This window comes from Monodelphis domestica, chromosome 4 (assembly GCF_027887165.1).
Source record: "Monodelphis domestica isolate mMonDom1 chromosome 4, mMonDom1.pri, whole genome shotgun sequence".
Lineage (NCBI taxonomy): Eukaryota > Metazoa > Chordata > Mammalia > Didelphimorphia > Didelphidae > Monodelphis > Monodelphis domestica.
In genome coordinates this window covers 319,878,712-319,906,196 of record NC_077230.1, presented here as the reverse complement: position 1 = coordinate 319,906,196, position 27,485 = coordinate 319,878,712, and the positions used below count along the sequence as shown (strand labels likewise).

General features: G+C 36.2%; 1 protein-coding gene across 5 annotated transcripts in view; it reads right to left on the bottom strand.

Moving 5' to 3' along the window:
• CAB39L (calcium binding protein 39 like) overlaps window positions 1–27,485 on the bottom strand; it is a 159,973-nt gene that overhangs the window by 49,843 nt on the left and 82,645 nt on the right. For all 5 annotated transcript variants that reach the window (XM_001368658.5, XM_007495410.3, XM_007495411.3 and 2 more), the window contains 2 exons: window positions 14,970–15,114; window positions 821–985 (listed from right to left, as the gene is read on the bottom strand). In XM_001368658.5, coding sequence (XP_001368695.1) covers window positions 821–985; window positions 14,970–15,071 — 267 coding nt within the window. In that variant the 5' untranslated portion in view covers window positions 15,072–15,114. The remainder of the gene's footprint in view (window positions 1–820; window positions 986–14,969; window positions 15,115–27,485) is intronic.

Genomic DNA, 27,485 nt, shown 5'->3' with positions numbered 1-27,485 from the left:
TTCTCATCTCTACTATATCATCATATCACAATAAAGGGTATTCATAATGATGAGCCAATAATGGCTAAATTATCTTCCGTATACTCTACTTAGGAAGCAAGGCAAATGCATGGAAAATGAAGATTAAAAAAACCATAAAAGTCTAACACTTAAAGGCTTAACTCTGTTATGTGGTCCAGTTGGCTCTTTGCTATGATTCAGTGCTTGAGTGTTCTGGGCAGCTGATTATTAGGTAAGAGATAAAACCATCTGCTGAGAACTTACTAATAAAATCTGCTTAGCATCTCTCTCCATTTCTGAGAGTTAACTGAGATTTACTTGTGACAAATCCACACAGTCTTAAAAGTAAGCTAATGTTTGAACCAGGAAAATAAACCAAGATTCCTGTCTCGAACACTAGTATTTTCTCACTACACTACAATGCATTTATTCATGAGACAGAGGGAGGTAAGTGAAGTATGTGACAGGTAGTACAGTGTCTGCATTTACTATAGTTTAGGAGCTTGCCAAGTAACAATATAACTTCCTATTTCCATAGCTGTTTTTTTTGTTTGTTTTTTAATTTTGGTCCAGGCATGCCTTTTAAATTCCTAACACTGAACTCAGTCCAATATTACTGCTTACAACTTATTAGTAAACCGTGCATAATACTTAAGGATAACGTGACTATGTAAAAAAGTACAGGAAATTTGAGAGAGTTCTCCCCAAATTCTTAATTTGTTGAATTGAACAAAATGAATGATTTAGAAAAATCACAGAGGATTAACTGATTCAAACCAAATGACTCAAGCGACCCACTGAGACAGACAAGACAGCTTACCTCAAAGTCAATCAGCTGCAGGTCAGCTATCAGGGTTACAAGCAGACCACTAGTATACAATTCTTGGGCTAACTGGGCCACAGCTTCTGTGGGTGGTTCCTTGTCATTTGTACCACACAAAATTTCTTTCATTGCTTGCAGTGACTTAGACACTTCTTCTGAAGCCTGGTAACCAAAGAGGATATTAATGATAATAAATTTTAAAAGGAATGAAAATATCCAGACAACAAAACTCAATCATTACTTATAATTAGTGTGATATGACTGCTAAGAAAACTAACACAAGTCTAGGTTGGGGGCATAAATATCCCAATTACCAGAGGAATAATTCCACATTATCTTCTAATCAGTTCACATCTGAAATACTCTGTCTAGTTTTCAATTTCTGTAATTTCCAGGAAAGAAACCTATGTTATGAAAGGAATGGTTAAATAAATAGGATATTAGTTAAATAAAGAGAAGACTAAGGGAAGACATGATGGGCTGTTTTGTAAAAGTAGATGTAGATGTGTTTGGCTCTAGAGTACAAAACTAGGACCACTGGGTAAAAGCCACAGGGAAGATACATTTCAGCTCAAAAAAAGGAGCAACTTCCCAACAATCAGATCTATTCAACAATGGCATGGATGACCTCATGAAATTGTGAACTTTCTGTAACTAAAAGTATTTGTACAGGTGATCGCCTGATGAGAACATTATAGAAGGGATTACTGTATGCCCATATGGGGTTAAATTAAACTACTTTTAAAGATTCCTCTAACATCATATCTGTTGATGAATGTTGATGAATAGAATGATGAAATTTTAAGGCTAATCCCTAGGATATTAATTTTAATACTGACATTTATATCATGACAAACCATTTTGTCATTGCTTTTTCCCTCTGCTGTATATCAGGCCCATCTGAGTTTGTTTTTTCAACTATGTTCAAGACCCACCGAAATATTTAATCTTTCTTTTCATGGGATCACAGAATCTCAAAATTGGAAATGCCCTCATAAGTTATCTAGTACAACCTAGAAGCATGCATACATTTTTCAGATAAAGCTCTGTCACTCTTTAACTCAATAGATGCAGTGGTATCCTCTTGCCTCTGAAATAAAATATCAACTTTTATACTTAGCCTTTAAAGTCCCTACAACTTGGTCCCTAAGCTATCTTTCTAACCTCATCCCACCAGATCATGCTGAATGTAATCCTGGCAAATGGTCTTTTTCTATATCCATTATACATTATACGTTCCATCTTCCATCTCCATGTATTAGCACTGTTGACCCTCATACCTAGAATGTACTCTTTCTTCTCCTCCACCCCCTTACCTTCTGGCTTAGAATCAATACTATATATTGGTTCCAAGGTAGAAGAGCAGTTAGGGATGGGCAATGGGGGTCAAGTGACCTGCCCAGGTTCACACAACTGGGAAGTGTCTGAGGCCACATTTGAACCCAGGATCTTCCATCTATGGGCCTGAGCCACCCCGCTGTCCCCTCTTCCTCACAAACTCCCCCTCTCATCCTTTAAGGCAGTGCTCTAGCACCACCTTCTTTGTGAAGTCTTTTTTGATTCCCAACTACTAGTGCCTAATCTCACTACCTTGCATTTATTCACCTTCTTATTCTCTATGCATTGATATATGTACTTGATGTTTCTCAGGTTAGAACATGAGCCCCTTAAGGATAGGAATTGTTTCATTCTCCATATTTTTATCCCCTGTACCGAGCTCAGGTGCCTGACATTTAATAGATACTTAATGTTGTTGGGTGGTCATTTTTTGGTCATTACTGTTCATGACCCCACTAGAGGTTTTCTTAGCAAAAATGTTGGAATAGTTTGCCATTTCTTTCTCCAGCTTATTTTACAGATGAGGAAACTGAGGCAAAGAGGGTTATTAAGTGACTTGTCCAGAGTCACATAGCTTGTGAGAGTCTGAAACCCAATTTGAATTCATGAAGAGGAGTTTTCTTGACTACAGGCCTGGCACTCTATCCATTATGTCACCTACCTGCCTTAGGAGCTTAATAAATGTTTGTTTATTGATTTTTCAGTATCCCTGACAAGTGGTCATTCAAGCTCCACTTGAGTATTTCCAATTAAATTTAGGAAATACTTATTAGACACCTTCTATGTGCTAGTCACAGAGAAGAAAAAATCAAAACAAGTCTCTGAAGAGTAGGGAGTTACTGTGGCTAGTCTAGTGGGAAGATTCAACACTTAAACACATGAATAAACATAGTTTAATTTGGAGAAGAAAAGAATATAATTATGGGGATGAGGAAAGAAAGTCCTGAAAGAACTTGAGCTGAGCCTTAAATTAAACTAAGGATTCTAAAAGGCAGAGAGAGGTGAGGGGACTTCCGGGTAAACATGGCAGCAATCTAGATGTAAGACTCGTCTTCTCCTCAGCACTAACCAATATAGACTACCTCAAAAGTCCAAAAAAACAAAAAAAAAAACAAAAACTAATTCATAAGAATGAAGGGACTCTATAATAGGGTGCAACATCAAAGGTATGTGAGATTTGGGCATTTCCACACTATAAGGGGATAAAAAAGCTCCCAGCAAAATGCGAGCTGATTTACCCTCCCCGACTCCACCTATAGAGCCAGAGTCAGAGCCAGCGCAAGCCAGAATCAGCAAGTGAGCAAAGGGCACTTTTAAAGTGAGTAAAGGGGCACATCAAGGTCCTTGGGAGCTGACTAAGACCACCAAAGGCTTACCCCTGAGAGCAGCTACACCTGAAACTGCAGCAGGCTAAAGAACACAGACCACGGGCACCCGTGGGAAGATAGCACAGAGAAGGGCAGCAAACAGCAGAAGCTGCAGAGATTCGAGAGCTTGCCTCAGGCAAAATACTTGCTCCTTAACGCCATACACAGAGAGCCTGCACATCTCACTCAGATTTCTGACTAAAAAGGGAAGGTAAAACCTCCACAGTGATGGCAAATTGTGTCCAGAAGCAACAATCTCCCTCCAAGAAAAACAAGAAGAGGGGATTGACCCTGGAAAATTTTTGCAGAGGAAAAGCCCAGGCTACAGAGGAAATAGAGGAGGAAATTCAAATAAATGCACCAAAACCTTCCAAAAAATGGAAATTGTCCACAAGCTCTTGAAGAATTTAAATTGGAGCTTATCAAAAAGATGGAAGCCTTCTGACAAGAAAAGTGGGAAATATTTCAAAGAGAAAATAACAGTTTAAAGGACAAGAACTCCCAATTGGAGAAACAGCTGGAAACCACAAAAAGCAGGATAGACCAAAGTCTGTAAAATCCAGAATTAGGCAACTGGAAGATAATGATCTTGCAAAACAGGAAGAATTAATAAAGCAAAGTCAAAAGACTGACAAAATAGAAGAAAACATAAAATATCTCACTGAGAAGATGACAGATCAGGAAAACAGAGCAAGGAGAGACAATTTGAGAATCATTGGTCTACCTGAAAAGCCAGAAATAAACAGAAATCTTGACACCATACTACAAGAGGTCATCCAAGAAAACTGCCCTGATGTTCTTGAACAAGGGGGAAAATAGACAATGAAAAGAATTCATAGAACATCCTCTGCACTATATCCTCAAAAGACAACTCTCAGGAATGTAATTGTCAAATTCAAGAGCTTTCAAGTTAAGGAGAAAATTCTACCAAAAAGAGACAAGTCAGATACCAAGGAGCACCAATCAGGATCACACAAGACCTGGCAGCTTCCACACAAAAGGACCACAAGGCTTGGAACATGATATTCAGAAAGGCAAGAGAATTGGGTCTTCAACCAAGGATCACCTATCCATCAAAACTGACTATATACTTCTAGGGGAAAGTATGGGAATTCAACAAAATAGAAGATTTTCAAGTATTTGTAAAGAAAAGACCAGAACTAAGTGGAAAGTTTGATATCCAAACACAAAGATCAAGAGAAACATGAAAAGGTAAATAAAAAAGAAAGGGAAAAAGGGAAAAATGTTTTTTATTCAAACATTCTTCTTTAAGGGCTACAATTATATCAAATTATATATATTACTATATGGGGAAAATGTTATTTGTAACTCTCAAAAATTATATTCACTATTATAGTAATTAGAAGAATCATTCACAGGAAGAGATTGGGGTAATAAGTGCTATAAGATGATATGCAAAAAAAAAGGGAGTGGGGGAATCAAAGATGGCACCAAGAGATACTTGAAGAAATAAAATAAATAGGATAATCTTTATTACACAAAGATACGCATGGGAAGGGGAGGGGAAGAATACTCTCATAAGAAGGGGAGGAAGAGAGTGCTAATAGGTAATACTTAAACCTTACTCTCAGTGAAATCAATTCTGAGAGGGAAGAGCATCTAGATCCATTGGGGTCTTGAAATCTATCTTATTCTACAGGGAAACTGAGAAGGGAAAACTAAGTGGGGTAGGGGGAAAGGTAGTACAAAAAGGGAGGGAAAGAGAGGGGAGAGGGAACTTAACAGACATTTAAAAAAAGAAGGGAATAAAAAGGGTGGGGCCAGAAAGGGAAGCATATTAAGGGAGGGGATTAGGGGGATTGATTAAAAGTAAACCACTGGGGGGGCAGCTGGGTAGCTCAGTGGATTGAGAGCTAGCCCTAGAGACGGGAGGTCCTAGGTTCAAATCTGGCCTCAGACACCTCCCAGCTGTGTGACCCTGGGAAAGTCACTTGACCCCCATTGCCTAGCCCTTACCACTCTTCTGCCTTGGAGCCAATACACAGTATTGACTCCAAGACAGAAGGTAAGGGTTTAAAAAAAAAAAAGTAAACCACTGATTTAAAAGGATATAGCAAAAGAAGAAAGGACAGAAGAAAGGATATCAAAATGCTGGGGAATACACGTGACAATCATAACTTTGAACGTGAATGGGATGAACTCACCCATAAAATGAAAACAAATAGGAGAGTGGATTAGAATCCAAAATCCTACCATATGTTGTCTACAAGAAACACACCTGAGGCAGGTAGACATTCACAAGGTTAGAATTAAAGGTTGGAGCAAAACCTATTGGGCCTCAACTGATAGAAAGAAGGCAGGATTTGCAACCATATCTGACAAAGCCAAAGTAAAAATAGATCTGATTAAAAGGGATAGGGAAAGTAATTACATCCTGATAAAAGGCAGTATAGACAATGAGGAAATATCAGTAATCAACATGTATGCACCAAATGGTATAGCATCCACATTTCTAAAGGAGAAACTAGTGGAAGGAGGAAATAGATAGTAAAACTATACTAGTGGGAGACCTGAACCTACCACTATCAAATTTAGATAAATCAACTAAAAAAATGAATAAGAAAGAGGTAAAAGATGTGAATGAGATCTTAGAATAATTAGAGCTAATAGGCATATGGAGAAAATTAAATAGGGAAAAAAAGGAATACACCTTCTTTTCAGTAGCACATGATACATTCACAAAGATTGCCCATGTACTAGGTCATAAAAACATGGCAAGCAAATGCAAAAAAGCAGAAATAATAAATGCAATCTTTTCAGATGATAATATAATAAAAATAAAGATCAGTAGGGGTTGTGGAAAGGAAACAAGACTGACAAACCTCCCATTTATTCCCCTGTTTTCCAATCCCATTTCCTTTCCCAAAAAATATTATAGGGTACATGGAGAGTCAAATCAAAATTTTTTGGAAATTAAATAATATGATTCTCCAAAATTGGTTAGAGAACAAATCACAGAAATAATAATTTCATAGAAGAAAATGACAATGATGAGATATCCTTTCAAACTCTATGGGATGTAGCCAAAGCAGTACTCAGGGGAAATTTTATATCCTTGAATTCATATATTAACAAATTAGGGAGGGTAGAGGTCAAGGAATTAGACATGCAAATCAAAAAACTTGAAAGTGAACAAATTAAAAATCCCCAGAAGAAAACTAAATTAGAGATCCTAAAAATTAAGGGAGAAATCAATAAAATTGAAAGGGAAAGAACTATTGAACTAATAAATAAGACTAGAAGCTGGTATTTTGAAAAAACAAACAAAATAGACAAAGTACTGGTCAATCTAAATAAAAAAGGAAAGAAGAAAACCAAATTAACAGTATCATATATGAAATGGGAGATCTCACCTCCAATGAAGAGGAAATGAAAGCAATCATTAAAAACAATTTTGCCCAATTATATGACAATAAATATGCTAATATGATATGGATGAATATTTACAAAAGTACAAACTGCCTAGATTAACAGAAGAAATAGAATTCTTAAATAATCCCATATCAGAAAAAGAAATTGAACAAGTCATCAAAGAGCTCCCTAAGAAAAAATCCCCAAAGCCTGGTGGATTCACAAATGAATTCTATCAAACATTCAAAGAACAGCTAATCCCAATATTATACAAACTATTTGACATAATAAGCAAAGAGGCAGTTCTACCAAATATGGTACTGATTCCAAATCCAGGCAGGTTGAAAACAGAGAAAGAAAACTATAGACCAATCTCCTTAATGAACATAGATACAAAAATTTTAAATAGGATACTAGCAAGACTCAAGCAAGTCATCACAAGGGTTATTCACTATGATCTGGTGGGATTTATACCAGGAATGCAAGGATGGTTCAATATTGGGAAAACCATGCACATAATTGACCATATCAACAAACAAATCAACAAAAATCACATGATTATTTCATTAGATGCAGAAAAAGTCTTTGACAAAATACAACACTCATTACTATTGAAAACACTAGAAAGTATAGGAATAGAAAGGTCTTTCCTAAAAATAATAAGCAGAATATATCTAAAACAATCAGACAACATCATCTGCAATGGGGATAAACTAGATGCATTCCTAATAAGATCAGGAGTGAAACAAGGATGCCCATTATCACCTCTAATATTTAACACTGTACTAGAAACAATTGGCAATGAGAAGACCAAGCTATCACTCTCTGCAGATGATAAGATGGTCTACTTAAAGAATCCTAGAGAATCAACCAAAAAGCTAGTTGAAATAATCAACAACTTTAGCAAAGTTGCAGGATACAAAATAAACCCAAATAAGTCATCAGCATTTCTATATATCTCCATCCCAGTTCAGCAGCAAGAATTAGAAAGAGAAATTCCATTTAAAATCACCCTAGACAATATAAAATACTTGGGAATCTATCTGCCAAGACAAACACAGGAACTATATGAACACAACTACAAAACACTTTCCACACAATTAAAGCTAGATCTAAACAATTGGAAAAACATTAACTGCTCATGGGTAGGATGAGCTAACATAATAAAAATGACCATCCTACCCAAACTTATTTGCTTATTTAGTGCCATACCCGTCAAACTACCAAAAAACTTTTTTACTGAAATAGAAAAAACCATAACAGAGTTCATTTGGAAGAACAAAAGATCAAGGATATCCAGGGAAATCATGAAAAAAAATGTGAAGGAAGGGGGTCTTGCAGTCCCAGACCTCAGACTATATTATAAAGCAGCGGTCATCAAAACAATTTGGTACTGGCTAAGAGACAGAAAGGAGGATCAGTGGAATAGACTTGGGGTAAGTGAACTCAGCAAGACAGTCTATGACAAGCCCAAAGATCCCAGCTTTTGGGACAAAAATTCAGTAGTTGATAAAAATTGTTGGGAAAATTTAAATACAGTTTGGGAGAAATTAGGTTTGGATCAACATCTCACACCCTACACCAAGATAAACTTAGAATGGGTGAATGACTTGAACGTAAAGAAGAAAACTCTAAGTAAGTTAGGTGAACACAGAATAGTATACATGTCAGACCTTTGGGAAGGGAAAGATTTTAAAACCAAGCAAGAGTTAGAAAAGTCACAAAATGTAAAATAAATAATTTTGATTATTTCAAATTAAAAAGGGTTTATACAAACAAAACCAATGTAAACAAAATTAGAAGGGAAGTAACAAATTGAGAAACAATATAACAAAAACCTATGACAAAGGTCTAATTACTCAAATTTACAAAGAGCTAAATCAATTGTACAAAAAAAAAAGCCATTCTCCAATTGATAAATGGGCAAGGGACATGAACAGGCAGTTTTCAGCCAAAGAAATCAAAACTATTAATAAGCACATGAAAAAGTGTTCTAAATCTCTTATAATCAGAGAGATGCAAATCAAAACAACTCTGAGGTATCACCTCACACCTAGCAGATTGGCTAACATGACAGCAATGGAAAATAATGAATGCTGGAGGGGATGTGGCAAAGTCGGGACATTAATTCATTGCTGGTGGAGTTGTGAATTGATCCAACCATTCTGGAGGGCAATTTGGAACTATGCCCAAAGGGCACTAAAAGACTGTTTGCCCTTTGATCCAGCCATAGCACTGCTGGTTTGTACCCCAAAGAGATAATAAGGAAAAATACATGTACAAGAATATTCATAGCTGCACTCTTTGTGGTGGCAAAAATTTGGAAAATAAGGGGATGCCCTTCAGTTGGGGAATGGCTGAACAAATTATAGTGTATGTGATGGAATAGTGTTGTGCTCAAAGGAATAATAAGCTGGAGGAATTCCATGTGAACTGGAACAACCTCCAGGACTTGATGCAGAGTGAAAGGAGCAGAACCAGGACAACATTGTACACAGAGACTGTTACACTGTGGTACAATCAAATGTAATGGACTTCTCCATTAGTGGCAATGCAGTGATCCTGAACAACTTGGAGGAATCTATGAGAAAAACCACTATCAACTTTTAGAGGAAACACTGTGGGAGTTGAAACATTGAAGAAAAACAACTGCTTGATTACATGGGTCGATGGGGATATGATTGGGGATATAGACTCTAAATGAACCTTCTAGTGCAAACATCAACAGCATGGAAATAGGTTCCGATCAAGGACACAAGTAATACCCAGTGGAATTGTGCGTCAGCTATGGGAAGGGAGGGGGGAGGGGAAGGAGGAATAGAATTATGATTTTTGTACCCAAGAAATAATGTTTGAAATTGACGAAATAAATAAAAAAATAAAAGGCAGAGGTGGGGAAAGAATAAAACTGGGACAGAGAAGGGGGAGGGTCAGTGATTGTCATATCAGGTCAGTTAACCTGAATTCAGGTAAACACTGTACACATTACGGGGATATGCTCACAGAATGACATGTGCAATGAGAACACTTAGGAACCAGAAGAGGACTAGAATGATGGAGAACAATCAGGGAAAGAGAAATCAAAGGCAGAGATAGAAGCAAGTGTAAACTGCTTACTTGGACAAAAAGGAAAAGACTGGGAACTCAGGAAACAGATTTGAGAAGCCTGGCAGGATTCAGTGGAGATTAGGAACTTCCATTAGCACAAGCTCTGCTAAAGAGTTCTTTCTCTCTTTATCCAAAGCACAATAGCTAAGAATTATTTTTTTTATTAATCTTAATGATAATTTCTTGTTCCAAAACAAAGATAAACCTATAAAGGGAATGTCTATTCTCCATACCAACCACACTAAACAGATAATAAAAGAATTATAGGCCGAAATGACCACTTCCAAGGCAGGTAAGTGGCTCAGTGGATGACAGCCAGGTCTGGAGTTGGGAAGAGTCAATTTCAAATTTGAAAAATTCCTGAGTTTTCTCACTGCAATTTCAAAAAGAAGTAATAGTATGAAAAAGCAGTCCAAAAAGTTAATGTGATTTGGAGCTATACTAAACAAGTTACATCTTCTAGATATTTCCTAGCTGTGTGACCCTGGGCAAGTCACTTAACCCTGACTGCCTCATCCTTGCTACTCTTCTGCCTGGGAATTAGAACTTATAGATTGATTCTAAGACAGAAGATAAGGACTTTTAAAAATAAATGACAACTTCCCTCAGATTTTTGATAGAGTACAAAGTGTGGTCTGATATTCACCCTAGCATTTGGGAAAATAGTTTTCAATGGGTTTAGAGGAAGAATAAATAGAATTCCAGCTATACAAGTCAGCCCTCAAAACTAAGAAATTCTCAGGAATGAAATTAAGAACACAAAGACAATTCTAGGAGGAAGAAAAGAGGGAGGAGAGCTATTTGAAGATATTGGTGTAGATGGACAGGGAATCTATCAAATGACTTTGATATTAAAAAGATATATACAGAAGCAAAGGGAAGCAACAGGATGATTATAAAAGTGTGGCAGGATACTTTAAGAATAATGTCAGAGGGGAAGCTAGATAGCTTAGTGGATAGAAAGCCATGTCTGGAGACAGGAGGTCCTGGGTTCAAATATGACCTAAGATACTTTCTGGCTGTGTGACTCTGGGCAAGTCACTTGACTTCAATTTTCTATCCTTTACCACTTTTCTCTCTTGGAATGGATCTATAGTGATAACTTCTTAAGTAAGAAAAAAAAAATCTGTTAGTAATCTCTTAATAATTTAATATAATATAAATATAACAAAAGAGTTAAATATAAGAGGGAAGTAGAAAATATTTCCTAGCTAAATACCCTACAATTGCCAATTCAAAGAAATTCAGCTCAACTCTGACAAAAGCTTCCTCAGGTTCCAATCTCCACGTGGAAATCCAATAACCTCTTCAATATGGGTCTCACCAGTATAAGCCTCTTCCTTCAGTTCCAGTCATCCACCCAGAAAGCCTCCAGTGCAGAATCATGCAAAATCCTCCTTACCCAGGAAATTCTCGTCATAGAAGGGCCAAGGAATCAATGAATGACTCTTCTCCTATGCCTTGCCTTTTATAGTCCTTTTCCCACATCATTTCCTGTCCCTCTTCCACTTCATGGGAACAAATCACAGCTTCCAAATTGCCTAGCACTTTCCAGGGGACAGTGTCTGTGGGATCCACCTACCATCCTCTGATGGTATAAACTCTTATCAAAAGAATTCACAAGTTCCTGACTGATAGAGATAAAAGGGTGGAGTACTCCAAAGTACTTGATTAAGTTAAAATAAAGAAATTCCCTTTCTTGGCCAAGATAATGGAATGATTTGCCATTTGCTTCTCCAGAGGATTAAGGCAAACAGAAGTTAAGGACTTGCCCAGACACAGTTAGTAAATATTTGAGGCCAGATTTGATCTCAGGACTTCCCGACTCCAGGTCTGGGGCTCTATACTGTACTATCTAGCTTTATAGAGAAAGCCAATCTTGTGGTACCTCCTCTGATTTCCAGGCTTTCAAATATCTATAACACTGACTTAGCAATCATGTCTGCCATCTCTTTCAAGAAGAAGTCTTCTGGGCCCAGTGACTTTAATTCATCAATGTCCTTTAGAATCACCTTATCTTGGGTATTAACTCCCTGTTAGTCAAAGGTCATTTTCTGGGGCAGAGAAAACAGAAGCAAATGAAAAATGAGCAGCTCTCTATTCTCCCCTTTGCCAGTGATCACTATCATATCTACTCTAAGCAAAGGATTCATTCTTTCTTTGAGCCTCCTTCCCCCTTCCCCCCCAATATAACTTTTAAATCCTTTCTTTTTGTTCTTAACCCCTGTAGCTAGTCTCAGCTCATTCTGAGTTTAGCATTCTGATGTTATGAAAATAGGGCTGCCATGTGTTATATTCATCCCATTACCTAGTCTTTCTTTCATCTTCTTTATTTAAATTTAAATTTAAATTTAAAAACAAATCTAAGTCAGTTGGTAATTTCTCAATGTATTGGCATCAGTTTCTTCATATATTTTCCACTTTCCCTACTTATTTGAATTTTGAATCCTTGGTGTTTTCATAATTTCATTATTGCGCATATGCCATTCCTCCTAGACTGACTTTCTCTTTGGGCTGTTTAGCCCATGGGATCTTCTTTTTTTTTTCTGAATCATCTGAAACTCGCTATCTAAATTTCTAGGTGTCTATCATATTATGTTCACATTTCTTCTTCTTGTCATTCACAAATTCTAGAATAATCAGTTATTCCTAGTGTTCCCATAATTTCCACCCAACAACTCAGTTTCTCGTCAATGAGAATGGGATCCAAAAAAAATTCACACTGTTGATTCCTTCACCTTTTTAAAGTTTAAATTATCACTGAGGCAAGTCAAAAAGGTACCAGCTACTCTGAATTTGCCATCAAAAGCTCCAACTGATGTCTGGAAAATTGGAGTCCTACACCACTTTCATGAAGTCTACCACCACTTTTGTTATGTAGAAGCATCTGTTTCTTAAACTCCTCTTTCCTTCTCCTGTCTGGGCAGTAGGTAGTTTTAATGTCACAATAATTTATTTCTCTCTCCATTGACCTTAATCTAAATACTCTTCTCCATGTTTCTCCTTTCTAATTCATTAATTTCTTCACATGACAATATCCTTTTAATTTAAATTAATATGCCATGCTACTAGAGTCTTTTTTAATTATCCTATTTCTTCTTTAAAATGTATGCTTAGGGGGCATCTGGGTGGCTCAGTGGATTGATAGCCAGGCCCAGAGATGGGAGGTCCTGGGTTCAAATCTGGCCTCAGACACTTCCTAGCTGTGTGACTCTGGGCAAGTCACTTGATCCCTATTGCCTAGACCCTACCACTCTTCTGCCTTAGAACCGATACTTGGTATTGATTCTAAGATGGATGGTAAGGGTTTTAAAAAACAAATAAATAAAATGTATGCTTATTTAGGGCCTTGGTCTGGTCATAGATTTCATTCTTCAACCAACTCTTTGTAGGAGGCAAAATGCATCTCCTTTTTGTTAGCCAGAGGTTAGATAGTATATCTAGAAATGTTAGAGGCCATGGGATTTACTACTGGCTCCTTTCTTAGATTTTGTTTCCTGTGAACTTCTGGCTATCTCAACTGCTAATGTTCTCCTTTCTTTGTAACTATTCTCTACGGAAAGAGGTCTTTACCTTTTGTGAGGGTTGTGTACTACTTTTGCAGTTTAGTGTAGTCTATGGATCCCTCTTCAGAATAATGGTTTTAAAAGTATGGAATAAAAAACAAAGGATTATAGAGGAAATCAATTATATTAAAATACAGTTTTCAAAATATTTTTTAAAAACAAGTTAAAAGATTCCAGGTTAAGAATCCCTGCTCTAACTGTGAATTACCTAGTTATTCTCAGTAATACAGTAGTTCAAGACAATCCCAGAAATTCATGATAAAAAAAAATGCCATTTGCCTTCAGAGGAAGGACTGATAGAATCTGAAGCAAAACATAGCATATTTCACTTCTTCTTTTTCCTTTTGTTTTGGAAATGACTAATTGCTGGGAGCCATCAAAGACCACACTGTTTGACACAGTCACACATGGAAACCAGGGACTGCAAAGCAGCCCCCAGGAAGGATTGAAACACCCATTGAACCCTCCACCCCCCCCCCCCCAGTGACTTTCCTTATTAACATCCCCTTATTATTGGAATTGCTATGATTATTATTCTTACTTAGCCCTGGGAAAAATAGATGAGAGCAACATGATTGCAGGGTTAAAACAGATGTCCCATTCTGTCTCCCCAGAATAGGATTCCAAAATAGGTTTACCTTTTAGGAGAAGTCTAACTCACAACATAGTACTATTGGATGCATAATCTTGCTTGCTTGAATGCTATAAGATTTTCCCAATTATTAGGCCAAGTTTAGCTCCCTTCTAGCTATTCCATGGAATATTTAAAGTTATCTGTGTCTGTTTATAGGCTTTTATGAGTCCTTTGTATCTTGTGTAATTTCCACAGCATAAAATAAAGGTTTTCCTGAGCCCAGTATATTTTTCAGTACCTTAAGTGCTCAAAACTCCTTCACCCACATTTGGGAAAAGTTAGGCATAAGTATATTAAGAAATTTTCCTGAAACAACTTTAGGTATGAACAATGCACCAAGGAATGAAATTAGCATTCAGAAATTAAACCCAGTCCCTATGAGTGCAAAACTGTGGCAGAGAATTGACCATGGGTCTCTATAAACAATGACTTAAAATCTAAAAATAATCAAACTCAAATGGTCTTTGAAATTTAAAATGTAAATCATTTGAAATTTAAATCAGAGCAAGAAAAGATCTCAAAGGTCACTGAGCTGAACATTTTCATTTAAAAAACAAGGAGACCGAGTAGGGAGGTAAAAGATTTGTTCAGAATCCTATAGAAAGGCTGGCACAGAAGTTGGAGAGAGGGCTCTTTCAACCACACAATTGGGTAGTCTTCTAATAGGCAGTCAACATCTAAGATTCAGACTATCCTTTCATTTTGTATTATTCTTAGAAAAAAATACATTTTTACAAAACTCTAATTAAATTAACTCATACCTTATCTGTCTTTTTTTCTTGCTTTTCCAATATAGCCAGGTTGTCCTTCAGAGTTTTAACAATTTCTGCTGGATTTTTGTGTGACTTACTAAACAGAGGCATTTTTTTTTTCACTCACGGTTCTTCTTATAATATCAATGGAATGCTTTAAAGAAAAAAGGAAAAAGGGAAATTTAATAAATATTTTTTCTTAACATATATACCATGCAAAAATATCTTGTTAGTTTTAAGCACATTGATTTGGCAGTAAACAAAACATTTTTGTAGGAGCCCAGGCATATACTAATCTTGATAATATTTTAGGGGTGTTTAAAAAGCTAACTCTTGATATTTCTAATGATTGGTTTCTGTAACCTTGAGTTAAGTTAAACCTTAACCTTGTCAAATTCCTAACCCTTCCTTGAGGTTATACTCCAGAAGACTGACCAGCTATCTCAGTCTCCTTGTTTTGCCAATAACAATCAATTAATATCTTTATCAAATAAGCTTAGATACCTTAGGCCATATAAACTCCTGATTTCGGCATTAGCTATACCTATTGTCTTAGAATTAGGCAGTTTGTATCTTGTGATAATTATTTCATAATGTTAATGTATCAGACCACTTGTCTAATTATCATTCTCCCTTCCCCCTATACTGTTTTAACCCCAATAAAACACTAGTAGGTCAGGCTAAGGGTGAAGCTCTTTTACATCAGAGTTAACTGGCTGTCTGACTAATTCAAGTTGGAACTTTCTTGGTCTTTGTGTCTTTCTTCTCACCTTATGCTCTCCTTTCATTAGACTTTAACCCATCACCCATTTTTCTCTCAGTCCCTGGTTCCCTTTTCTGAGTGTTTCACTCACTAGGAACTTTTGTGAAGTCGGTGGACGGCTTCAATTTTCTCATTAAAATGATAGTTTTGTTAAGTCCTATACAAAAAAAAATCTAGAAATTGTTTTAAGGGAAGCATTTTTAATCATTCTTATACTTATAGTTTCTATGTATACTTACAGTTCCCTGAAATATCAAACAAAAGGCTTACTTTTACAGTACTATAAAAATTAAACTTCCTTCAAAATCATTTTATCCCCATTTTATAGTTAAATTAATTGAAGATATAGCTGAGAGGTTAAGTGATTTGCCCAAGGTCATACAGCTGGTACTAGAAGTCAAAATGAGATCTTAACTTTTATGCCATAAAGGGTAAAAGAGCTGAAAGGGACCTCAGAGGTTATCTAATTCAACACCTTTAATACAGAGAAAAAAGCTGAGGTCCAAAGAAGTGAAGGGGCTTGCCCAAATCACACAGAGAGTAAGGAGCAGAACCCAAGTCCTCTAACACTAAATCCAGTGCGCTTTCTCACTAGAGTGAATATCATGTTAGAAAGATTATAAATGGGCTAAACAATAATAGAGCCAGCATAATCAAAACTATTTCATGTACAATATTTTTTAAAAAACTAGACCAAATATATGGTGAAAAGATCAAAAGTTTGTTACCTTCCTAACCTTTGCTTCCCCTTCCCCATTTCAACTAAGCTACCAGTCAAATAAATGTTATATACATAGTATAGATAAAATTAGTATTTTGATGTCTTTTTTGTTCAAGTACACTTTTCTAACCCTTTATTTAAAGTTTATTGATTTTTTTATTTCAGTCATTTCAAGATGTTTCTTATTCTTTTTTTTTTCATTCCCACTCCATTAATCTCTCTCTTAACAAAGAAAATGAGTACACCAACCAACAATAGTGACCTTATTTGACAGTGACTGCAATTGTCAGTTCCATTCCATGCCCATTACACTCCCCCCTCTACAAAAAGAAGGAAGGGAGGTGCATTTCATTATGTGTCAAGATTACTCAGAGTTTGGCTTCCATTTATTGGAAACCTTTGTCTTTTAAATTTTTTCTTTCCTTTTTTTTTTCTATTTACAAGCATTTATTTACTTTGTCTCCTAAACCCCAGTTGGGGGGGGAGGGAGGAAACACCACACCCTTCTAACAAACATGTAGAAATCAAGCAAAAAAAAAATCCCCGAAATGGCTGTTTCCAAAAATATGTTTCATTTTCTATCGTCTTGAGTCAATTGTCTATCGGAAGATGGAACACTTCACTTTTAACAAAATTCTGGCACAACCCTTGCAATAAAATCTTTTTAAATGACTTGGGGGGGGGGGGGATCCAGACTTACTCATAGTACCAAATAACGTGAATCTATTTTAAATAAATAACATTTTTTCAGATAAATTCATGGATTCTCATCTGCGCTATGCCCCTAACTAGCTGTATGACTATCTCCCTGATCATTGGTTTCTTCATGTGTAAAATGGAAGGGATATGACTACACAGTTTCTAAAGTCCCCAGTAGTTCTAATGATCTGTGATTATAATTTTTACTATTGGTACCTTTTATAATTGTACAGTATAAGAGATGGTGGCTTACCTTAAGATATAGAGCTAGAAGGATAAGGCAGTGGCCCCATGTCCTCTAGGGCAGTAGTATCAAACTCAAATAGTAACAGGGGTCATTAAATCAGAGGTAAGGATACCTATGGGTTGCACAATGACTTAGAAAACATCATATTGATATTATCTATGTTTTATTGTATTTATTTTGTCATATATTTCCTAATTACATCTTAATCTGGTTTGGTCACACTCAGAAGGAGTGTGATGAACCAACCATGGCCCATATGTTTTATACCTCTACACTGGGGAACACAGTCTGGCCATCTCAGATGTTATTCAAAATACTATTGGAATAAGGTTTTGGGGAGAATATTATCATCCATCAATATTTCTGGTTGGTACAACACTTATAGTATACCAGAAAACCAATATGGATAAGAAAATTGGCAAGGATTGTGGAAGTAAAATAATAAAAAAGTACTACTAGAACACTAATTTTCTTCCTCCTTCCTCCAGGAAGGTATATTTCCTAATATCATCAAAGAAGGTATTAGGGAAATTGAAGTTGGGCCAGGCATAATAGGCCAGACATACACCTATGAGGTCTCCTTAAAGCTGGTAGGTGGCTTGAGTTTGGGAGTTTTCAGCTTTAGGTTAAATCAGATCAAATATGAGGGGCTCTGGGGGAATAAAGGGTCTCTAGGCTGCTCCTTGTTCAGTGATAATTTTTAAAAGTCTTAAATGTTATCAATATTTTGCTAAATTGTATGCAGACATATGTAAATACAAAACTGGAATGGAAGATCGATGAACTAGATATGGTCAAACAAAAGATGGAAAGATTAAATAATGACATCTTAGGGGTTAGTGAACTTAAAATGGAAGGGAATGGGTAAATTTAATTCAGGTGATCACTATATATACTATACCATGGGCAAAAATTCCTTAGAAGAAATTGAATAGTTCTCAGTTAATAAAAGGCCGAGAAAAGCAGTAGTAGGGTATAATCTTGACAAAATAATATCTGTTTAAGGCAAACTGTTCGATATCATAGTAAGACAAGTCTATGTTCTAACTCCTGATGCTAAAGAGGCCAAAGTTGATGTGTTCTATGAAGACCTAACACATTTTCTAGAAATAATATTTTTTAAATGTCACATTCATCATAGGCAATTGGTATGCTAAAGTAAGAAATCAAAAGATAATTAGAACAGCAGGCAAGTTTGGCCTAGGAGTACAAAAAGAAACAGAGTAGCGGCTAATAGAGTTTTGTCAAGATGACAAACTTATGAATCAGAGCAAATATAGATGTCAATATCAATCTCTTTAATAAAATAAGAGCTATAAAAGCAATATTTCATGTAAAAATGGGCATGTGGAGGTTACAGAATTCCAGCTATTTAAAATAGTAAAAGATGATGTTGTCAAAGTGCTGCAATCAAAATGCCAGCAAATTTGGAAAACTCAACAGTGGCCACTGGGTTGGAAGAGATTGTTTATGTCTTTGTCCCAAAGAAGAGAAATGTCAAAGAATGTTCAAATTACCAAACAATTATTCATTTCAAATACCAACAAGGTTTATGTTTAAGATTCCACAAGCTAGGGTTCAGCAACATGTGAATGGAGAATTGAGAGAAGAGCAGGCTAGATTTTTAAAGAGGCAGAAGAACTAGAAACCAAATTGCCAGCATTCAATGGATTATGAAGAAAGCCAGGGGGTTCTAGAAAACACATCTACTTCTGCTTCATTTACCACACTAAAGCCTTTGAATGTGTGGATCATAACAAAATGTGGCAAGTCGTCAAAGAGATGGTAGTACCAGATCATCTTACTTTTTTCCTGAGGAGCCTTTGTGTGGGCCAAGAAGCAATAGTTAGACTGAAGATGGAACAAGTGACTGGTTAAAGACTGTCATCATATTTATTTAACTTAAATGCAGAACACATCAATAAAGGCTGGACAAATAAAAAAACTGGAATTAAGATTGCTAGGAAAAATATCAACCATCTAGGACAGGGGTCCCCAGGCTTTTTACACAGGGGGCCAGTTGGAGGACTGGACTATAAAAACAACTATGAACAAATCTGTATACTGCTGTCTGGGATAGCGGAGGCTGCAGCCCTGGCTGTGATAGACCTGTCACACCTTGCACAGACCCATCACTGCCACCACTGTACTGGGCAGCAGTATACACAGTCCAGAATCCCCTCCCCCAGATTGCCACTCCATGCTGACATCTTCCATTGTGCAGCCACATAATCCTTTGCTCGGTGCCTCGTTCTCCTTCAGTTGCTCTCAGAATAAGGAGCTACACAAAGGATTATGTTACTGGAAGTAGTACTGTATATGAGCAACGTGGCGCTTTTACAGTACTCCAGGGACACAGGATGCAAATGCTGACCACCAATGAAAGAGGTGTCCCTTCTGGGAGTGCAGTGGGGGCTGGATAAATGGCCTTGGGGGGTCTCAAGCGGCCTGTGCGCTGTAGTTTGGGGACCCCTGATCTAGGATATGCAGATGATACCACTCTGATGATAGAAAATGAAGACAAATTAAGAAGTCTCTTGATGAGGATAAAAGAGGAAATACAAAAGCTTCTTTGAAGCATGACTTCAAAAAAAACCAAGATCCTGGTAACTGGTTCCATTACTTCCAGACAAACAGGAGGAGAAGAAATAGAAGCAATATTAGATTTTATATTCCTGGGTTCAAAGATCACTGCAGTATCTCTAATAAAAGCCTTATTTCTCAAATATATAGAAAATTGAGTCAAATGTATAAGAATACAAGTCATTCCCCAGTTGATAAAGAGTCAAAGACACAAATAGGCAGTTTTTAGATTATTTAAGCTCTACTTTGTGCCAAGAATATAGTATTGGGTACTTATCTTTAAACTTCCTACTTTCAATATTAATGCCATCTGGCATGAATTTAGATAGTAGGAAGATGAGGTAAACTCTATAAGTAATTTTTAGTGGACTAATGGCAAGGACTCCAAGGGGGGCCCAAAGGAACCTCAGGTACTTTAACCAAACACTATAAGAACAGGCAAAGACTTCGACAAGCCAGCTAAACCTTGTGAGGGCAGCCATCGGGTTGTCGACCCCTGGTGAACTAAGGCTTTGCTCACCCAGCATGTGAAGACTGCTTCGGCCGAACAGATGGAAGAAACCAACAAGAAGGTTCAATGGCTGAGATGGCGACGCAGCAAAGCACTGTGGAGTGCTTAGGGCATGTTGGAGCACAAAAGACAACTCGGCCATCCAATGCAGCTGAGGAGGTCTCCAGGTGTAACAACTTTTTGTGCCAATGGACCCAGGCTTCCAATGCCGAGAGAGTGGGACTGTCTCTGTGCATCGACTTTTCCACTTAAATCTTCATGAACAAGTGTTTTTGTGCATGCTCATCTACATCACAGATGAAAGCACACAAAGACAACCATCATCCTCAGTTCCTGAGAGACTACTACTATTACTATAAGAACAGTAGGAATTAAGTTGTAGTGAGCAGCTCTGAAGTGACTAGAGCTGCTCCTTCATTTCTGCCAACTGTCCAGCAAATGGGACATAGTGAAAGCACATGTGCAAGAACAGGGATGGACCAGGTGGTCAGAGCAGTCAGTGGCCAGTCATAAGGAGAACAGGAGAATAGGCTGGAGAAACCGACCAAGCTACAGAAAGAGACTGAATGCAGAAACTAAGTTGGGAGCTAAAATGGGCCCAAAAGAGATTAGGAGTGCCCACCAGAGCAGCGTTACATGAAGCTGACAATAGAAGAAGCAAGTTCAAGTGCTATTGTTTCTTTACTGAGGCTTCAAGTCTATTCCCTAAGAACAAAGCTATGAATGGCAAAGAGAGTGCTGGACTTTAGGAGGAGAAGCTACCAGAAAGGGCCTATATTTTGATTTCCTTTTTTGTACTCTTTTGGCCTCTAATTAACCTGTTCTTTGTCTAATATTTTGTCAGCTACAGAGCAAAAGGGCCCTTAAGGGAAGCATGAGCCTAATTACAGCAGTCCCAGGGATTTAGCCTAGAGAATCTATGCCCACATTTGTCATTTATTACCCCCATGACCTCAGAACAAGTTACTTAACCTGTCTGAGTCTCAGTTTATTCATCTATGAAAAGAGGAGACTATACTAAATGATCTCTGAGGTGTCTTCCAACTCTATATCTATGATCCAATGAATTTTAAGAGAGAGAAGCCCCCAAGACCAATCCAGACTATACTGTAAGTGCCCATTGAGTCTGGGCAATAAGTTTTGATGTATATCAACTCTAACTTCTAACTCTTGTTGTGCAAAAACTGATTTTCCTTAAATACTTAAATATAGGTTCTAAAAGATGAAATTATATAGCATCTAATTTTCAAGTATCTTCAAAACATTATTCAGACTAACCAACCAATTCAGCCAAATCTGATTATATGATACCTTTTCATAATCTAAATGCTAAATAAATCTACTACTTTATTAGATTTATCATATATCTAATACTTGGCTTAGAGTCTGATGCAAATGCCAGAAAGTGTTCGATTCTTGTCCCATGTAACGCAGGCAGCAAACATGTACTGGCAACATTCCGCTTCCTAACAGAGGGAAATGTTTCACATTCTCAAATTATAAAAGGATAAAACTGAAGATGGCCCAGATTTCATTAAAATTTTAATCATCTGAGCAAGCTCAGTAATACATGCATAGGAGAGGAGATTATGCTTTCAGAGAAGGGAAAAAAGAGAATAAAGATCATTTTTTTGGCATAGATATTCCAGCTACTGTTCCACTTTAAAAATTTTAAAAGGCAAAATGAGAGGACTGAACTAAAACATTAAAATATCTTCCAGCTCTAATAATTTAAAAGCATATGAGTAGTATCTAATGTTTCTGCCTGAATGCCATTCGGTAACAAGAATTGCAAGGTTTAGTGTATAAACTCTGCATATAAACTCTACAATAAGTAGAAACTCATTTCAAAATTCTGTTCACAAATCTAGGGTTATGAGGCAGTCATTTTCCTTAAGCTGAAAAAGAAATTTCAATACTTTCTAAATCTGGTAATTTTAAATATCCTAAATTCAAGGGGAAAAGAAGGTTCTTTTTTTTTTTCACTTTAAACATTATTTTATTTGGTCATTTCCAAACATTATTCATTGGAAACAAAGATCATTTTCTTCTCCTCCCCACCCTTCCCACCAAAGAAGGTTCTTTAGAATGAATATTCCCACTTGTCGGGTTTTTGATCTGGAAAGTGTTCATTTAAATAAAAATTACATTATAGGAAAACCATGACTAAGCAGTTCCTATCTTAGAGAGCCCATATCAAAAGAATACTTCACCTTCACAAATAGCATAGGACTAAGTGATTCTTTCCAAAAAGTGTTTCTTTGGAGCCCAGAATTCTAAAACTAAGTCCATTGCAAGGGTTCCTTGGTTGTAATTCAGCACTACTTTGTAAAGAATATACTGAAAAAAAAATCATCCAGAATTACCATTGTTTTATAAGTGTAAGATGATTCCTTCTTGTCCCTTTGCCTTCTCTGCACATCAAAATCAAAATCATTATGGTATCCTGAAGTATTAATAACAGAATTAATTCCAAAATGCACACCTTAAAGATCCAGTGAAATTCCTCTTGTAAAGAATCTGTCCCAATGCCATTGTTGATAGCAGCTTGACAATATTGTGACAATATGCTTTCACTTAATTTTTTGGTTAAGTGTTTTGTAATACTCCATCCAATTTAGTGCATCTTGTCCTGCAAGGAGCTACAGCCCTAGCAAATCAGTGTCTCCTCTCCTCTCAATTTCCCATTTTTCTTCTATATACATTTTTTAATATAATTAGAAGGCACAGTTAGCTACTCAAGGATATGATTGAAAACAAATAGATGGGGAAATAAGTAGATCAGAAACTACAAAAAGGTACCTACTATTAATTATCATTTCCACAGCAAAATGACTAACATTTTAAAGTTTTATTTTAACTGGGTTGAAATTGACATTTTAAGGGCGGGGGGACTACTATGGGAAAATGAGAAACAAGTAGAATTTTTAAAGCAACTTTTTCTGTATGACTCTTAGAAATTTTAAAGCCTAATGGCTTTGGTCATTAGAATTAGAATAAAAATTTTCTTGTGGGAAGAGAAAATTCACATCCCTTGGGACATATTCTACCATTTTGGCATGTCTCGAAAGCAGATTATATTGCCTAATACATTGTGACCACACAGTAAATGTTAAAATAACAATAATAATGGTGCTCTCTTGAGAGCCAGTGGTGGCCTTTTCTAAAGTTGCCAAACAATTTCTTTTAAAAAGGAAGAGAGGAAAAGAAGGAGGTAGGAGGATGGTTAGAAGATTTCTTAGGTTAAATGGACTTTTTGAAAGTTACAAAAAAACTCAGAAACATGTAATTACTACTAGATATCAGAAAGTAGTAAAACAAACTATTAAATAATCCTCAATAAAATCTTAAAATTTATGTAATAGGCAAATACAAAGTTTTCCTACCTGTTACACTTCACCCTCCTAGATATGGTTTTTATAGAGTTCCAAAAATTTTCAGTGACTTCCTTCTAAAAATTAACTTGTTTTTCCTTTATTTTTTCTCATACCTTAAATCATCAATTAATTTATGATTTCCTCATAGCTTAAATCACTATGGCTAGTTTTATTTTATTTTATAGTCTCTGAAAACAGAGGGAACAATTGTCATATTATATAACAAGAGTAGCAGTAAGTTTATTCCTTATCATTCCTTCTTTTTTTAGATGCATAACTCTAGTTTATTTAACTTTTATTCTGTGTGTCATCTTTTCCAGGCCTTTACTTATTTTTTTAAAATCTTCTCTGAACCATGAACAGATTCTCTGTTTCATTTTTAAGTTGCCCCAAACTGGGCACATTACCCCAAGGCAATGTTTCTCAAAAATTTTATAAAGCCCTTCTTGAAAAACAAAAACAAAAACAAACTCTTTGATTGAACTTTTTAAAAGATATTTAAAATTTTTTTAAATGTTGCAATTAAAATAAATAGTAAAACAGTTTGCCTTATGTCCCTGTTTGCCATTATAACTTGAAGGAACTCCTTGGACTGCTTTATAATATCCCCAAGGTAACATAATTTGAGCAACATTGTTATAAGGATCAGTGATGAGCACTATGAGATTACCTTGAAAGTTAGACTCCTACTTTAAAAAATATTTATACTCCTCATAAATTCCACATATTTTTTTTATTGTAGTGCATTCCAATGAGTCAGATTTATCTTCAGATCTGTGATAGCTATCTTCACGCCTTCGAAAGACTGTCATATGGAAGAAACATTAGATTTGACATTGGTGTACAGCTGGAGGAAAGCTCAGATGTTTTACAGTTCAAACCTCTTCTTTTACAGATGAGAAAACTGAGGTCAGTGAAGTATTCCTGCTTTTCCAATGCCATTAGGTAGTAAGAGACTGAGATAGTTTGAATTCAGCTAAATCTAGTGTACTTTCCATTCTATCAAGCTTTGCTAGATCCCAGTAGGGTAGAACTTGGGATAATGGAGAAGTTGCTGAGAAACAGATTTAGGATGGAGTAGGTACAGTAGGAGACCTTTGGAGGTCTTCACAAAAAAAGTTGGATGATCACTTGCTAGGTACGCTGTAGAGGAGTCTCCAATCCATGTATAGGTTAGATTAAATAGATAGTCTCTGAGGTCTCTTTCAACTTTGAAATTCAGTGACAGTGATAGGCTCCTAAGTAATTTCTTTATTGTTTTCTACTAAGCTTTTTATTTTTCATGCTATAGGTCTGCAGTTTGAATTTCTTACATGTGCCATCTTTTATTTGATTCATTCAATTTATTTCTTATATACTTTATTAAGATAATTTTATATTTCATTCCTAACTTACAAAAAAAATCATACATTGGCTCAAATAGTCTAGAAAATAATTTAGAATTATGTAAGAAAAGACACCAATTTTAATACCTTTATTACATCAATCCCACTGCTTTTTAAATATATTCAAAGAGGTCAAACAAGAAAGATCTTATGTATACCAAAATATTCATTGAGATACTTTTTGAGATAGTAAAAAAACTGGATCCATATTGATTAAAGCAAGGGTTTTCAAACCACATCCCTTGGTCAATTCCAGTCACTGCTCATTTTTATATGGCCCTTGAGCTAGGAATAGATTTTTTTTTAAGGCACAGAAAAAACTCAGAAAAATATAATTACTACCAGGTATAAAAAAAAGTAAAAGAAAACCATTTGGATAATCCCCAATAAAATCTTAACATTTATGTAATGGGCAAATGCAAAGTTTTTTACCTGTTAACACTTCACTATCTTAGATAAGGTTTTTAGAAAGTTTAGATATGATTTAGAGAGTTTACAATTTGAAGTACAACTACATTTTATCTTAAAATGTAAAAATCATTCTTAGTTGAGACTGTGTAAAAACAGAGTACAGTCAAATCTGGCCCTCCAGCAGGGTTGGAGTTTATATGAAACTGGAATTGAGATTGGCTAAATAAATTATGGTATATGACCTTAATGGAATATTATCCTGCCATAAGAATTTGTGAATAGAAGATATTCAGAGAAAAAAAAAACACAGGAAAACTTGTATGAATGAATGAAGCATCAAATAAGGAAAACCAGGAGAACATACACAATCACTGAAATAATGTGAATTAAGACCACACTAAAAGACATCTAACCTCAGATTAGATGGTATGATGAATATTTGTCTGGGAGAATAGATAATGGAACCCAGTTCCCTCCTCTCCATAGAAAAGTAGAAACTATTATTACAAGGTATTTCATGTATTATCAGATGGGCTGCATTAGTATTTTTTCCTTACAGGTCACAGCTATATTGGGGAGAAGCATTTTTGGTTAATGACTGTTAAATTAAAAAATAAAGCATCAATAATTTCATTTTTAAAAATGTATGACATCTCCTTTAGCTTAGTGCCATCTACAAATTAGATGAACATGTTGTCTATTCCAGAATATTTCCTGGACTATACTGACTCAAACTGATCTCCCCTACCCTTGAACTTCTGTAGTATTTACTGTACCACTTATTTAGTACTTAATATTTTACTTTGTACTATTTACAGTTAGGTAACAGTGGATAGAGCACTAGGGCTGGAGTCAGGAAGACTCATTTTGAGTTCAAATATGACCTCATACCCTGTCTAGCTTTATGACCCTGGGCAAGTCACTTAACCCTGTTGGCCTCAGTTTCCTCATCTGTAAATTGAGCTGGAAAAGGAAATGCCAAACCACTCTAGTATCTTTACCATGAAAACTCTCAAAAAAGGGCCCCAAAGAATCAGACATAACTGAAAAATGACAAAACAATGACAATTGCTATTTATCTTTTTATAATTATAACCTTTAGCTCCAATTACTTTATCTATTTCTTAAATTCAGGAGTATCTGCACTGCCTTACACATAATAGATAATGAATAAATCCTTGTTGCTAAATGTGATTGTCATCCAGGTTGTGGATAGAATATGTTAAGCAGAACTGGATCTGACCCATGAAGAATGTATTTGATAAGCTGGCAGGCAAAGTTTAACAATAGTACTGAATCATATTCTCCAATGAGATCATACCTGTCCTCAGGTGTGCATGTGTCCTAAAAGAGTAGTTCTTAATGCTTTCTTTCATTTCCTCATCCATTTCAGTTGGCAAAAGGCATCATAAATACCTATTGCACTTGATGTCAGTGACCCTCATGCTGCCTTCCAAAAACATTTCATGAGGATTAAAATAATGACAATCCTTTGATAAAAGTGAATGAGGAGGAGAGTTGGGTAGCTCAGTGGATTGCGAGCCAGGCCTAAATATGGGAAGTCCTAGTTTCAAATCTGGCCTCAGACACTTCCCAGTTGTGTGACCCTGGGCAAGTCACTTAACCCCCATAGTCTAGCCCTTACCACTCTTCTGCCTTGCAACCAATACCCAGTGTTGATTGCAAGACAGAAGATAAGAGTTTAAAAAAAAGGGGAATGAGATCTGATTAATTCTCCAAATATGTCTTTTAATCCTGATTCAGTTCCTGCTTTGTGTCATATGGTACAAAGAATACAGGACTCCAAGACAGAAGATTTGAGTCGAAA